The sequence below is a fragment of the Gekko japonicus genome, unplaced genomic scaffold (genome assembly GCF_001447785.1).
Source record: "Gekko japonicus isolate JY-2015 unplaced genomic scaffold, Gekko_japonicus_V1.1 scaffold469, whole genome shotgun sequence".
NCBI lineage: Eukaryota > Metazoa > Chordata > Lepidosauria > Squamata > Gekkonidae > Gekko > Gekko japonicus.
The window spans coordinates 166,624-180,574 of NW_015173138.1; the positions used below are offsets into that span (position 1 = coordinate 166,624).

A 13,951-nucleotide genomic window follows, 5' to 3' on the forward strand; every position below is an offset into this window, starting at 1 on the left:
GGTCCAAAACAGTCCAGTGGCACCTTTAAGACCAAGTTTTATTCAGGTACAAGCTCTCCCTCCTCTGCAAGGACGGATCTGCACATTCCCCCCCCCCAATAGCTAGCAATCCAAAACAGTCCAGTGGAGCCTGAGCGGTGGGTGTTGCCTTCTGACACACTTCCGGTGATGTCAGGGGGTGTGGCACATGCAAATAAGTTATGCTAATGAGTCATGCTAATGAGCTCCTGCACCTCTTTTTCTACAAAATGACCCCTGATCCTGGTAGTGGTTTTCTGTGCCACATATGCCTCCACTGTTGGACACGCTATTTTAAAAGGAGCAGCAGGAGGAAGGGGAGGGCAGTCAGCTGACAAGTGGCTACTCCCATATTGATGCACAAGGCAGGGTAGCGGGAGACTCAGAGGCAAGGCCTCAAAACTTGGAAGGGAAGCTGGGAGTCCTGACCCTCCCAGTGGGCAATTCCTACGAAGGTCAGGTGGTGGTGGTTGAACAGAAAGAGAGAGAGAGAGAGAAGTCCCTCCAGGTGTTGGAAAAACCCAGGAGGGCAGGGTGGAACAGGGCCTTCAGTCCAGAGCAGGTCCATTCTGCCAGAAGGGGTACAAAATTCTGGGGGCCCAGGTTGCCCCAAAAGCTGGGTACAGTGCGGGTGGGGAATAGCAGTAGTATTCCTGGTCTCAAGCATCTTGCGTTATGTTCTTCTAAATATGAGGAGGGACCAAATAAAGTGCAAAGAGAGGCCAATGGGGAATCTTTGTCTGGGGCTCTGCAATGGCTCTTGTCACCCCTGGTAGAGTAGCAATTTCCACAAACAGAGGAAGAGAGGTGATTGTGCTTGTCCCTCTTCCCCTGTATTCACAGGCCCGATTCCCAAACAGCAACACTAAGCTACTGCTTGCTCTAGCGCTTTAAAACTAAGAATGGAAGTGAAATAGTCTTGCCACATTGATGATTCCAAACAACAGTGCAATGTTATATCGATTTATTTAAAAGATTTATGTCTCTTCTCTCAAGAGGAAGTTTTCTAAGTCAGCTACACAGGAAGCATGACCCATATGTGCTGACAGAGGGCCAGGATTCTTTTCTGGCCTTCAAAGACTGCAAGATCGGGGTGGGGGGTGGGGGCAACGACAGGGATGAACAGCCCCACAAACCTGCACTGCTGCTCCCCTGCAGCAGGCAGCAAGAGCACAAAACACAGATGGTCACTCATGGAAAATTCCTCAAGACAGAACAAAAACACAAACTCACCAGAGCTGAGATCTTTATAGAACTGCTGATTTGTCAAAACCTGAGTAAGGACTGAACGCATTGCTCCTCCCATCTTTGTCAGATCTTCCAGAAATGAAATGTGTGGTTCCAGTGTCTGAAGGACTTTCATTACTTTCTGAATGTCTTTTTCTGTTGGTAGATCAAGAACTGTGGAGGAAAATGTGGTTTGGGGGAAAGACTGTTCAAGTGGGTTGCAATTGATTTATAAAACTGTTCGTCAGTAGTTCTGCTGTCGAGTGGCTGTATCCTACCACTCTGTTCAGCTAAGGGCAATGACATTCTGTTGGGGCAAACCACGTCCCATTGATGCAACAGGCTCCTTTACTGGTGGACACACCTTCCACCAAAAACTTGACCTGTCCTTAGTTGAGTTGACACAATTCCATCTGTCCTTTTGCTACAACCATATCTGAGCCAGTTTGATGTAGTGGTTAAGTGCATAGATTCTAATCTGGGAGAACCGGGTTTGATTCCCCACTCCTCCACTTGCACCTGGCTAGATGACCTTGGGCAAGCCATAGTTCTGTCAGAACTGTCCTTGAAAGAGCAGTTCTCTCAGAGCTCTCTCAGCCCCACCTACCTCACAGGGTGTCCGTTGTGGGGAGGGGAAGGGAAAGGAGTTTGTAAGCCACTTCGAGTGAAGGGTGGGGTATAAATCCAATCTCCTCCTCCTCCTCCATCTATAGACTATATAACTCTTGCTGGTTATAACATTTGTGAGCACATAGCTCTTTGCGGAATACAAAGGACAAATTGCTGTGATAATTTTTTTTTATCTAAGCAGTTGACTTTCCTTCACTTTTACCTTCAACATAGACTTGCTGTCACATGGTTGGATCCAAAATTATCACAAGTAACAAAGCTCAGAAAACAGGATTTTCTCCCCACCACCACGGGCTCCCAAAATTCTGCTATGGGGACTCAGGGGAGCCTCAGAGACAGTACGGGAAGCGGAAGAGGCAAATTGGCAAAAATTGTTCACTCCCTACTGGCAACAGAAGTGTTATTCTTAACTGCTGTTACATCAGCATAGCAGCGCCTTTGGATCCAACCTAGTATGCTTACATTTCTATGCCCCAGCCCTCCTCGAACTGATTGTCCTTTTCAGCAAAACTTATGGCATAGTTCATAGAAGAACAGAAAAACCTCCACAGATTCATGCTATATCAACTTCACATGCAACACTCACTATACTCATATTACACTTTGTTGACCTAACAGCCACTTGCCACTCACAGAAGGTTTGAAAATACACTTACTTTGAAAGCAAAATAGACTGGTGACCCCCTAATAAAACCTGCTACTTCTGCTACACTCAGATAGAGATCTCTCTTTTGCTTCTTAGCTCTCCACTCCCCCACCCGACCCCCAGTAATATTGTCCATACCTGGTTCACTGTAGCCTTCCCTTAAGTACTGAATAAGACAGAAAATGAACTGTGGAAGAACTAGTTCAGACATTATCAGCAGATCTTTCGGAACAGATGGAACTTCTGAGCTTGATTTTATTCTATGCCTTTTGCAAAACCTGTAAACCAAGTTGTACAAAATTAAAAATTGTCAGTCAGATAATTAATAAAATAGAACAGAAAACTATTATTCCCCCCCCCCCAATGCTTCACTCTACACATGTGGGCTTAGCAGATTTATTCTTAGAAAAATGTGAAGGATTTTCCCATTCCAGCTAGCAATTCCTTCTTACCTATATCACAGAGAAAGCTACTGGAAGTGATAATATTCCTACAATTCCATGTTTGTTTCCTTTATACCAGCTTACTGTATGATGGAAACTCTTGTATCTCTAAACAGATTACAGTAAGGATGTCACAAAAAATTCTTCCGTAACATTAATGTCACTCACACACTTTGGATTTGAAGACAGTTAAAAGAACTGTTGAAGCAAGTCAAAACAGAAAATCCTGCACTTGCCGAGCTCATTTCATCCTGTTATCTTTTCTCAGTTTGCATTATCGACAATGCAACTTCTATTCACTATATTCACCTTAGTTGAATTTAAATAGAACTTTGTTTGGAAATAGCATATTTCTCCACCCTGTCAACAGCTTTAAATGATTTTAACTCTTTGTTTTAGAGAGACAGGTCAGTGATTAGAAAGCCGCACTAGGAATAGGAAGACCTGGGTACAAACCCCTGTTCTAATATGGAACTCACTTTGGATCAGCCACTCTTAGCACAAAGAACCTCACGGGGCTGTTGTGAGGCTATAATAATGAAGAAAAGAACATGTACATCATCCTGAGCTACCAGATGGAAGGGCAGGTCAAACAATGTGATAGCTTTTAAATTCCTTTGATAAGCCTGACCACCATTCTGACACAGCTACAGGATACTATTTGCAATTTAGAAACTCATACTTCACTTGTATGACATTCCTTCTTCCGCCTGACTTCACCCCTGTACTCCACAGTTAAACACAGGTTGTTCACACATCATGATGTGAAGCCTCTCATGGTTAAGTCAGGATAAAATCACATGCTACACTGCAGCACACAGCCAGGTATCAGCAAGTCTAACATCTATGCTGCCTGGCCACTGCAAACCGTACAAGAAATGAATGCTTCACTTGCCAGTAACGGAAATTCCACTTGTACAGAACAGCTGGAAAACCTCACAAACACATGCCCACTGCCCATTTATTAAAAGACTAGGACTTGGGGGTCGCATTCCTGTGTACACTTATGTGGGAGAATTTTATTTCTGATTAAAGCTGACTTTTGCAGAGCAGGTAAAGAGGCTGGGTATGCTCATAGACCTAGCCTTGCTGTTTGAAAAGGTTGGTGCAGGGCCCAAGAGCAACTTCCCTAGCTGCATCTGGTTCACCAGCTCTCTCCTTTCTCGGAATCAGCTAATCTGGCCAGGCTGTCCATGCTTTTGTAACCTTATGGCTGGATTACTGTAACATGTTGTATGTTGGGCTGTCCTTGAAGACAACGTGGAGACGGCAGTTGGTCTAGAATGAGGCAGCTTGGCTACTGTTGGAGCTAGCCAATGTAAATATATTTTGAAGCAGCTACATTGGCAACCAGTTTGTTTCTGAGTTCAATTCAAGGTGATGGTTCTTCATGGCCTGGGGGGGCACATATCTGAAATACCAGTGCCATCAGGAGGTCCACCAGTGGGGCCAGGACATTAAAGTGCTGTCAAGTCGCAGCTAACTTATGGTGCCCCACAGGGTTTTCAAGGCAAGAGACTAACAGAGGTGGTAAGCAGTGTTCCCTCTAAGCTGAATTAGTGTGAGCTAGCTCACAGTTTTTTAGCCTCTGACTCACACATTTTTGTCCAAGCTCCGGAACGATGGCTCCAGAGCTAACTACAGACACCCTGTGAGGTAGGTGGGGCTGAGAGAGCTCTGACAGAAACTGCTCTTTTTCAAGGACAGCTCTTATCAGAGCTATGGCTTGCCCAAGGTCATCCAGCCAGGTGCAAGTGGAAGAGGGGGGAATCAAACCCGGTTCTCCCAGATTAGAGTCCGCGCACTTAACCACTACACCAAACAGCAGTGCATTCCTAAAGGTTCACTGTCAAGAAGTTCCCTGGATTGCGTAACAGATTTCCTTACAGGCTTATCTTGCCAAAGTTATTCAAACTCCCTCTTCAAGTATGAGAGCAAACGTATTTTCTTCCCACTCTCCTGAACTAGAGGAGTTCAGTGTTTTCTTTAAGTTAACCTACCTTTGTAGAGCTATGAATCAAGTCCTTCCCTATGCTACAGAGCTAACTATTCATTTATAAAAAGAAAACATAACAGTTATTTTCAGAGATTCCATTGAAGATTAACATACAAGGTTAAAGGACAATTTTTTTTAACTGTACACAAGAGTAAAAGAAAAGTGTTCATTGCTAAGGTAAAGTAACCTGTAAAGGTTAAAAGGTAAAGGTTTCCCTTGCTCGAAAGCCAGTCAAATCTGACTCTAGGGGGTGGTGCTCATCTCTGTTTCCAAGCCAAAGAGCCAACACTGTCCAAAGACTTCTCCAAGATCATGTGGCCAGCATAACTAGACGGCGAGGCACACGGAATGCTGTTACCTTCCCACCAAAGCGGTACCTACATAAGAACATAAGAACATAAGAGACGCCAATGTTGGATCAGGCCAAAGGCCCATCCAGTCCAACACTCTGTGTCACACAGTGGCCAGAAATACCAGTGCCATCAGGAGGTCCAGCAGTGGGGCCAGGACATTAGAAGCCCTCCCACTGTTGACCCCCCCAAGCACCAAGAAGACAGAGCATCTATCTACTTGCAATTTCTTGCTTTCGAACTTAACCTCTGAACCTGTACATTTACACTATATCAATCTTTTTTCAAGTACAGCACCAAGTTTAAAACATACCAAAATAATAGTTGTGCATATCTTAACAGCAAACATTCGTTAGAAAGCTGCATGAATCCATCCATCTACTGGGAAACCTCTCTCAAGATTTGACTCCAGCTGGGGTGTTAAACAGAAAGAAGTTTCTCTTTTCTTCTTCAGCACCAAACCAAAGATGACTTGCAAGAAGTAATCACCTAAACTGAGCTTTTACTGTCTAATTTATACTACAGACAAAATTAACAAAATGTCAAAGGCTAGGGTCATCAAAACAATTCTCAACTCAAAGCTGAAAAGAAAGGGGGGGTGAACTGGGATGGGCAACGCAAACCCTCCACAATTCAGCTTGACAAGCCAAATGTGTACTGAATCTTATCTTTGACTGGTATACTGAAAACAATCTGATGGACTGGCAGATGCAACAGGGGGATGTTTTAGAAGAAATTCTGGAAGCGATCGAAAATTGATAATTGCAGGAAACAGGGTATAAATGCAGTCTGTAGGAACACTGCCAAGAGAGACAGTGCCAGGCAGAACATTACTGCAGCTTCCAGCTAGAAAGGCAAGCTGGCACAAAAGTTTCAAGAAGTCTGATCTTTCTCGTAGCTGTCAAAGTTTGCTTAGCTGGGCAGGGGGAGGGAGAAGGCAGCTGTTTGCTATGACGGAAACCTTAATACCCAAAAGAGATAAAGGATTATCTTGACTAATACACTCTTGACTGACCTGCTGGACCATCAGTCATACTGGGGAAGAGTCAAAACATGACACGGCGGGGGGAATATGTAAGAACAAGGAAAGAGACCAGTGAAACAATAAAGGCAAGTTACTGGTCTGGAAATATGGAGCAAAAGAACAGCTCCAAAGGTTATGGTTGCCAGACAGACTGTAAACTAAGAAGTATCAGATAATATATGAATACCTCATTCCGCTCCCCTTTCTATTAACCCCCCCCCAAAAAAAAACTAGTCGCAGAAGACTTTATCTTTTTAGCCTGCTATGAACACACTACTATGCATAGTCTTGTCAGGACAGCTCACTAGATTAAGAGGGGTGTTTAGGGTCCATGCATGAGGAATTTTGAGATATGGAGAAGCACTGAGTCATGTAAGCCCTCAGCAGCAACAGAGCAGTAGTATAGTCCAGAACCCAATTTAAGAACTGATCTGCTAGGCCTCACTGCCCTCCCCCATCAGGTGCAAATGTTGATACACAAGCCAAGCAATACCAGCATAAACTTTCACTAGATTTCTTTCTACAATGTGATAAGCTCTGGTGCAATGTACTGTACTGGATGAGTTCTGGTGGCTTTATTTTTTGTGTGACCCTGCAGCCTATCAGATAAGTTACTGGCTTGGCCAGAAAATATTACTGCTTCCAGCCCAGGACACTACACCGCATACCCCAAAACATAACATTACTTTGCCACCACTGCATTAAAAGAATGTCCTTTCCTCTTCCCCCATCTCATTATTAATAGTCAGAGGAAAAATTATCCTGTTGGATTTTTTAATGTCAATATCGCAAACAGAGGGAGAGTAAAGCGCCCCTCCAAGAGCTCATGACAATTTAAGTAGATCAGAAAACATATATGGTAAATTAGAGGAACCGAATTATGTTACTTTTCCCCATCCAGTTTGTAACACTGGACTGCAGTTTAATTATAGGTTTGCCCACCCAGTTATGAAACAGCATAAGTGCATGAAAATAAAAAATGACTAAGTTCCACAGTTGTCTCTGCCTCCTCCCTCTGGCATTCGTGCTAACAATGGTCAGCGTCTATCACAGCAAGCAGACTACACTCCAGAGCTCTGTTTACAAACTGGCATACCTCCAGAGTTCACACATCAATCCTTAATAAAATGGAGGCAGAAGATAGGATGACTCCTGCTATCACATGTTTTCATAGGACAGCGAATGACCACTACCCCCCTTCTGTAATTCAGCAGCACTTGTTCATCTTCTCCTGCCAATAAAGTTCTACTAGAGGGCTGGCATTACACTCTCAAGAGAGCTACATCTGTCCATTATGCCAGCAAGAGCAGGTATCTCTCTCACCAAAATGCTTCCAAAAATCCCTGCACACATTATGCACCTTCTGACGTAACACAACGCACACTGCGCCATCTCTCCTCTGCATTCAGTTCCACCCCACAGGCCTATCTGCAGGTGTTTCTCACAATCAGCTGTTTTCAAGACACCCTACTCCTGTGGTTCTTAACCTTTAATCCACTACCACCCACCAAGTATGCAACATCATTATAAATCATACCCCAAGCCACAAGCAAAAAATTAGGACATAAAAGAAGCCGCACCCCAGACAAGGCAACTTTATTTATATAAGCGTATTTACAAAATATGTATACAGTACTCAAACCTTAGCCATACATCCAACGAGATCACAGTGTCTTCTGAGGGCCACCAGCCAACACTTCAATGTTGGACTGATTATTATTTACTGTGTGCCACCTCCTGCCAACCTAGCAGTCCGAAAGCAAGAAATTGCAAGTAGATAAATAGGTACCACTTCAGTGGGAAGGTAACAGCGTTCCGTGCCCCTTGGTGTTTAGTCATGCCGGCCACATGACTATGGAAATGTCTTCAGACAGCGCTGGCTCTTCGGCTTCGAAACGGAGATGAGCACCGCAACCCTAGAGTCGGACTTGACTGGCTTTCGAGCAAGGGGACCTTTACCTTTAAGGGAGGATCTGCCCTTACTTGGATGGCCCAGGCTAGCCTGGTCTCATCAGACCTCAGAAGCTTAAGCAGGGTTGGCCCTGGTCACTACTAGGATGGTAAACCACCAAGGAAGTCCAGGGCTCCTGCACAGAGGCAGGCAAAGGCAAACTACCTCTGTTTGTCTCTTGCCTTGAAAACCCTACAGCATCGCCATAATTAGGCTGCGATCTGACAGCACTTTGCACTTTGTTGTTCAGTTGCACAGTCGAGTCCGACTCTTCGTGACCCCATGGACCAGATGACGCCAGGCCTTCCGGACTTCCGCCGTCCTCTGAAGTTTGCTCAACTTCATGTTCGTTGCATCTATGACACTGTCTAACCATCTCATCCTTTGCCGTCCCCGTCTTCTTTGACCTTCAATCTTTCCCTTTAAGATTTAAACTTTGCACTACCAGGGGAGAAATCTAGAAGCTGGGAAATAAATCTCACAACGGGTTCTGACTGCCAATGGACAAGTAGGAAAAAGGTACCTCCTAAAGCCTCAAATGTCGATTTGCCCCCCAAAGTTCTGACTGTTCCCCAAGATTTGTAGAATGCCCCCTGGGAGGGGGATTTGGCCCTGCTTCAATTATTCAGGCCCAACATTTCTGGAATGTCTGTTCAATCCAATCTCCTGTATTTCTTGTCCAAAACCTTTCAACCAACCCTAATTCCTCTCAACGTCCCCCTTCAAATGTCCCTTTTTTCTTAATTCCACATTTGCATTGTTTGAAATGAATTACAAATGTTTTTCTTCCACCACAAGTATTTGGGTTCAGGAGCCAATGTACATTTCAAGGACTCTCATGCACATTTCTGTTATTTCCATGTAGAACAAAAGGAAATATTTGAAGCTGGATTACTTATACGGCCCATTCATATGTTCCTTTGTCCTAAGAAGCCAGCCAGGATGAAATCTGGAGCAAATTTTCTGCTCATATACATTATATACCTTCCCCTCCCTTGCACTCCTCCTTCCTATTAAGTAGGCCATCAGGGAACTGAGAGATTCGTATTTGAAGGTAAGATTTCCCTGGCCTTTAGAACTAGGGACAAGCTCCTAAAGTAGATTTTGTGTCAGCTCACAGTGTCTCCCCTTCCCATATCACCCCAGTAACATGAAAACTATAACAGCATACTGGAAGGACTACCAACAGGGATGCTACCAATGCCAGTATTGCCAGTCCTTGGACGTGGGGCAACACTGATGTGGGAAGTACCAGTATCATCAATTCCTCTCATGTAACCTGGAAGAAGACAAACTGTTAGTGCTCCCACTCCACTGAGACAAGGTAGGAATGGGCCTTTAAGGTGGGAGCTATCAAAAACACAGCATCCAGAAACCAATGGGAAAACATTTAATCTCTTTGGGCATACTATTACAGACCTGAAAGTCACCATTGTACTAAAAAAAAATTCAAAGGCAATCTAAAATGTGGAAGTGCTGAATTAGAACTCATCAATAAACAAAGCATTAAATACGCATCTGAAGAAGTGTGCATGCACATAAAAACTTATACTTTGAATAAAACTTTGTGGATCTTAAAGGTGCCACTGGATTTAAACTTTGTTCTGCTGCTTCAGACCAACATGGCTACCCACCTGAATCTATCAAACCATTAAATGTCATGCTGGCTTAAACAGAGACTTTGAACTTCCTTACTCACTACCACTGCTAATGGCTCTACAGAGCCTGCTGTATAGAAACTCTGACTGGCTGTCTTAACATGTTTTACCAGACTATATAACAGTACATGCTAATTTTCACTTAAACCTATCCCCTCACTTAGCTGTTTGAATCTCTGACCGCCCTCCTCTGTAATACTTCAGACACACTCTAGAGAGTTCACACTTCAAAGTTTTATGATGGGATTCTAACCTCATCTTTCTACCCCTCATCCCCCTCCTCAATTTACACTTGAAAGATTCATGGCAGAATTCACTCTCTGCCTTAACTCCTTCTCCCCAACCCACTTTCCTTTCGCATATCTGAAGAAATGAGCTTTAGCTCCCAAAAGCTCATATTGAAATGAATGTTGGTTAGTCCTTAAGGTGCTGCTGGATTTTTGTTTCATTTTGCAACAACAGACTAACAAGGCTCCTTCTTTGCAATCTATCGTGTAGAGACAGGGCAACCCTGCATTCTAATGACAGTGTGAACACACAGTTCACTAGTTATCTTCTTGGCATACAAGCCCAAGGCCTGCTCCTGATTTCACTCTGGGCAGAATCCCAGGCAGTTTCACAATAACCTGTGCATCAGTATCCTCTTGGGCATTCATGCACTCAAGCAATTCTGACATATTTATTTCCTTCCTGTGCTTTCCCCCAAACAGAACCCAAACAGATGATAGCCATATAAACTAAACTTGTTATTCTTTTAATCTGTTAAAAACATCTTTATTATTCTGTCTGCTAATTTACTGCCCACCCTCTTATATGCATGACTGTTATTTCTATTTCCGTTTTATTGTATCTTAAGAAGTGTGTGTGCACACCAAAGCTCACACTCTGGTCTTAAAGATGCCACTGGACTCAAAATTTGTTATGCTGCTTCAAACCAACACGGCTGCCCATCTGAACAGATACACACAATTCATCCCGTCACTCTACCTGTGTGCCTGTCTTACCCATACACACACGGCCAAAAGAAATAATTAAATACTGACACAAAACACAAAGGAAATCAAGTTTCATTACTAGTCACTCTTTTAGAAATTTCACATTTTTTTTTCTTTAGGCCACGCCCAGCCAAGAACCACTGGCCTCCAGAAAGTGAAACTTACAAGTGATCAAGACAAAAAGGGGATAGGTGTAAGAGCTGGTTGCAAACTCCTGCAACTTATTGCTCAGTCTGTGCCTACATGACATATCAGACACATACACACCCACACAACAGAAGCTAGAAGAGTGGTATTAAGTGAGTAATGCGGTTTTGCAGGCACAAATTGAAGATTTAATTATTAGCCACTCCTAACTATGATTTCTTACATAAAGCCAGTACATTCTAACGTGGACTAAAAGAATCTGTAAACACACAATGGTGAATTTGGATTCCACGCTGCTGTGGAATTAAAGTATATGGATCCCATGTAAGTGTTCCATGGCCATCCACCCCTCTGTTTTTTCTCCATATTTTAACATATTTATATACTTTCACACACCTAATTCCCCCAATATGGAAACATCACTTTTCTTTCTTCAGGACTTGTTTTTCTAATTCCTTCCAAACCCCTTCCCCCAATATGGAAACCTTCCCCCAATATGGAAACATCACTTTTCTTTCTTCATGACTTGTTTTTCTAATTCCTTCCAAACTCTCAGGCACGTGCATACACATGCAGCATCATAAGGCACACCTCTCACTTGGTACATGAAGGATGCCACTTAAATCAGCTACCCTATAACTACTTTCTCATTCTAGCTGTATCTGAGGAAGTGAGCCGTGACTCACAAAAGCTCCTCCCCTGCCACAGCAACGGGTTTAGACTGGAGTAACCCAGCATAAGATCGCACTGCCCGGGTGCAGGGAGTGGTGGTGATTTTTGCACCTTTAACCTGTGTGGGTAAAAGCTGGGGGTTTTGCCTGCCCAGGGCCACACACACAGGAACTAGATACTCGCAAGGCGCACGTCTGCCGTCGTGAGAGAGACCCACGCCCCCAGAGGTACTCGCTCTCCTCCCCTTTGGCCCCCGGCCGCCCGGCCTGGCCCACTCACCCGGCTTCCCGCATGACGTTGCCGTCGCCGCAGTCGCAAGCGCCCCCCGCCTGGCTGCGGAACATGTTGTAGTCGTGCCCGGCGTGCTCGCCTTGGTGGAAACATTCGGCGCAGAGGCTCATGCAGGGCGAGATGCCGCAAGTCCTGCAGCGGTAGGCCACGAAGTTGGCCGTCCACACCAGGCCGCAGAGGGTGGCCGGGTCGTAGGCCCTCACCGCCTGCACGAAGCCGTCCCACGGCTCGCCGCCCGCCAGCAGGCAGCGGCACCAAGCCAACGCCTCCGACACCGCCTCGCCGCCGCCGCCGACACCACCGGGCGCCGGGCACAGCACCCGCTCCAGCAGCGCCTGCAGCTCCGCGGTGCCCTCGCTCTCCTCGGCGCCCGAGCCGCCGCCGCCGCCACCTCCGTTGCTGCTGCTACTGAGAGCCGCTTTCAGGCGCGCCGCCGTGGAGCGCTTCTCTCGGGGACTCGTCCCGGCTCCGGCCCCCGCCATGATGGGAAGAAGAACCTCGGACGCTTTCTTCCCGCCACCCTGCCCACCTTAGCGGCGGCGGCAGAGACGACGACGACGGAGTCCGACGGCTCCTACCACTACCCGCTCCCTCTCGCTAGGCTGCCTCTCTCCCCTCCCTTCCCCTCCTAGCGGTGCCTCTCGCGATAGCCGGGAAAGCCGGCAGCCTGCCCGCTCAGGCTCAGGCCCCCTTCCCCTCTCTCGGCCCTCCACCGTCTGCCTGCCGCTGCCACACAGAGAGAGCCGGGCCGGCGCCTGCCTTGCTTCTCCCCGCCCTGACACTCCTCCTCCTCCTCCGTGTTTACTTCTCCAGCGTGGGAAGACGCTGGGGTCGAGGCAGGGCCTGTGTGTACAATGCAAAGGAAGGCGGCACAGTACTATGGAGGCCTGGAAGCCTCTCTTGTCCCTTCGCGTTGTCATGGGCTGTCGGGGAGAGGGGGACTGGGGCTTCGGGATGGCCGTTGGGAGCTCGCTGGGTGATTTTAGGCCCCTGACGGTCACTCTACCCTCCCCCTTTCCTCTTTTCGGCTAACCTATCCCACAGGGGGGGTTATGAGGATAAAAAAGAGGAGGGCGACAGAAAGATCTTGGAAACCACTTTGAGCCCCCACTGGGGAAAGAAAGCAAGGTATAAATACCTAAATAAATAAATGTGGTGTGGTGTTTAGGAAGAAACCCCCATGAAATGCAACTTTGCCAACAGAACTGGGTACACATTACAGATCGATACCTTTCAGGTCTGGAAAGTAGGGGTGCTGGCCTCCAGGTGGGGCCTGGAAATCCCCAGAATTACAGCTTATCTCCAGACTAGAGAGATCAGATCTCCTGGAGAAAATGGATGCTTTGGGTGAGACTGAAGTTGGTTCCATATTCCCAGTTTCTTATTCATTCGTTATTTGTGTCTTATTCATTAATTCATCCAAAAACAGTGAGGTGAGTTTGAAAGCTCTGAACCCCAAAATAAGATTTGGATCCCCAAACGTCATACACCCCCATGTTCAGCGAACTCTCCCCTTCGAGGGGACATGTGCTGTGTCCTGGTCCAAAGCGTGGTTCTTGTGCCAGCTGCTCCAAAGTGAGGCGTCCCCAGGACAATCACACAGGCAGACACTGGGGCCAAGCTGTACCCCAAAACAATCTTTGGACCACCCCAAAGGACTCATCCCCATGCTCTAGATGACATACAAGATGACACACAGTGATGCCCACTCCAAACACTGGTTCCAGAGCCACAGGCTTCCATTTCAGGTGCACACAAGAACCCCGTATTACAAAAAAAGATTTGAAGAAGGAACTGGTTTGACAGTTTGCCCACTACTTCCTGGAATAAGGTTTGGAATGCCACATGTCATATATCTTCATGTTCAGTGAACTCTCCCCTTCGAGGAAACATATGCTGTGTC

General features: G+C 46.0%; 1 protein-coding gene across 4 annotated transcripts in view; it reads right to left on the bottom strand.

Annotated features, from left to right (window-relative positions):
- UBR3 (ubiquitin protein ligase E3 component n-recognin 3 (putative)) overlaps positions 1–12,670 on the bottom strand; it is a 130,140-nt gene extending 117,470 nt beyond the window's left edge. For all 4 annotated transcript variants that reach the window (XM_015422265.1, XM_015422264.1, XM_015422263.1 and 1 more), the window contains exons 1-3: positions 12,037–12,670; positions 2,660–2,799; positions 1,252–1,419 (exon numbers count right to left, since the gene is read on the bottom strand). In XM_015422265.1, the coding sequence (XP_015277751.1) occupies positions 1,252–1,419; positions 2,660–2,799; positions 12,037–12,530 (802 nt within the window). In that variant the 5' untranslated portion in view covers positions 12,531–12,670. The remainder of the gene's footprint in view (positions 1–1,251; positions 1,420–2,659; positions 2,800–12,036) is intronic.
- Between the last annotated feature and the right edge of the window lie 1,281 nt (positions 12,671–13,951).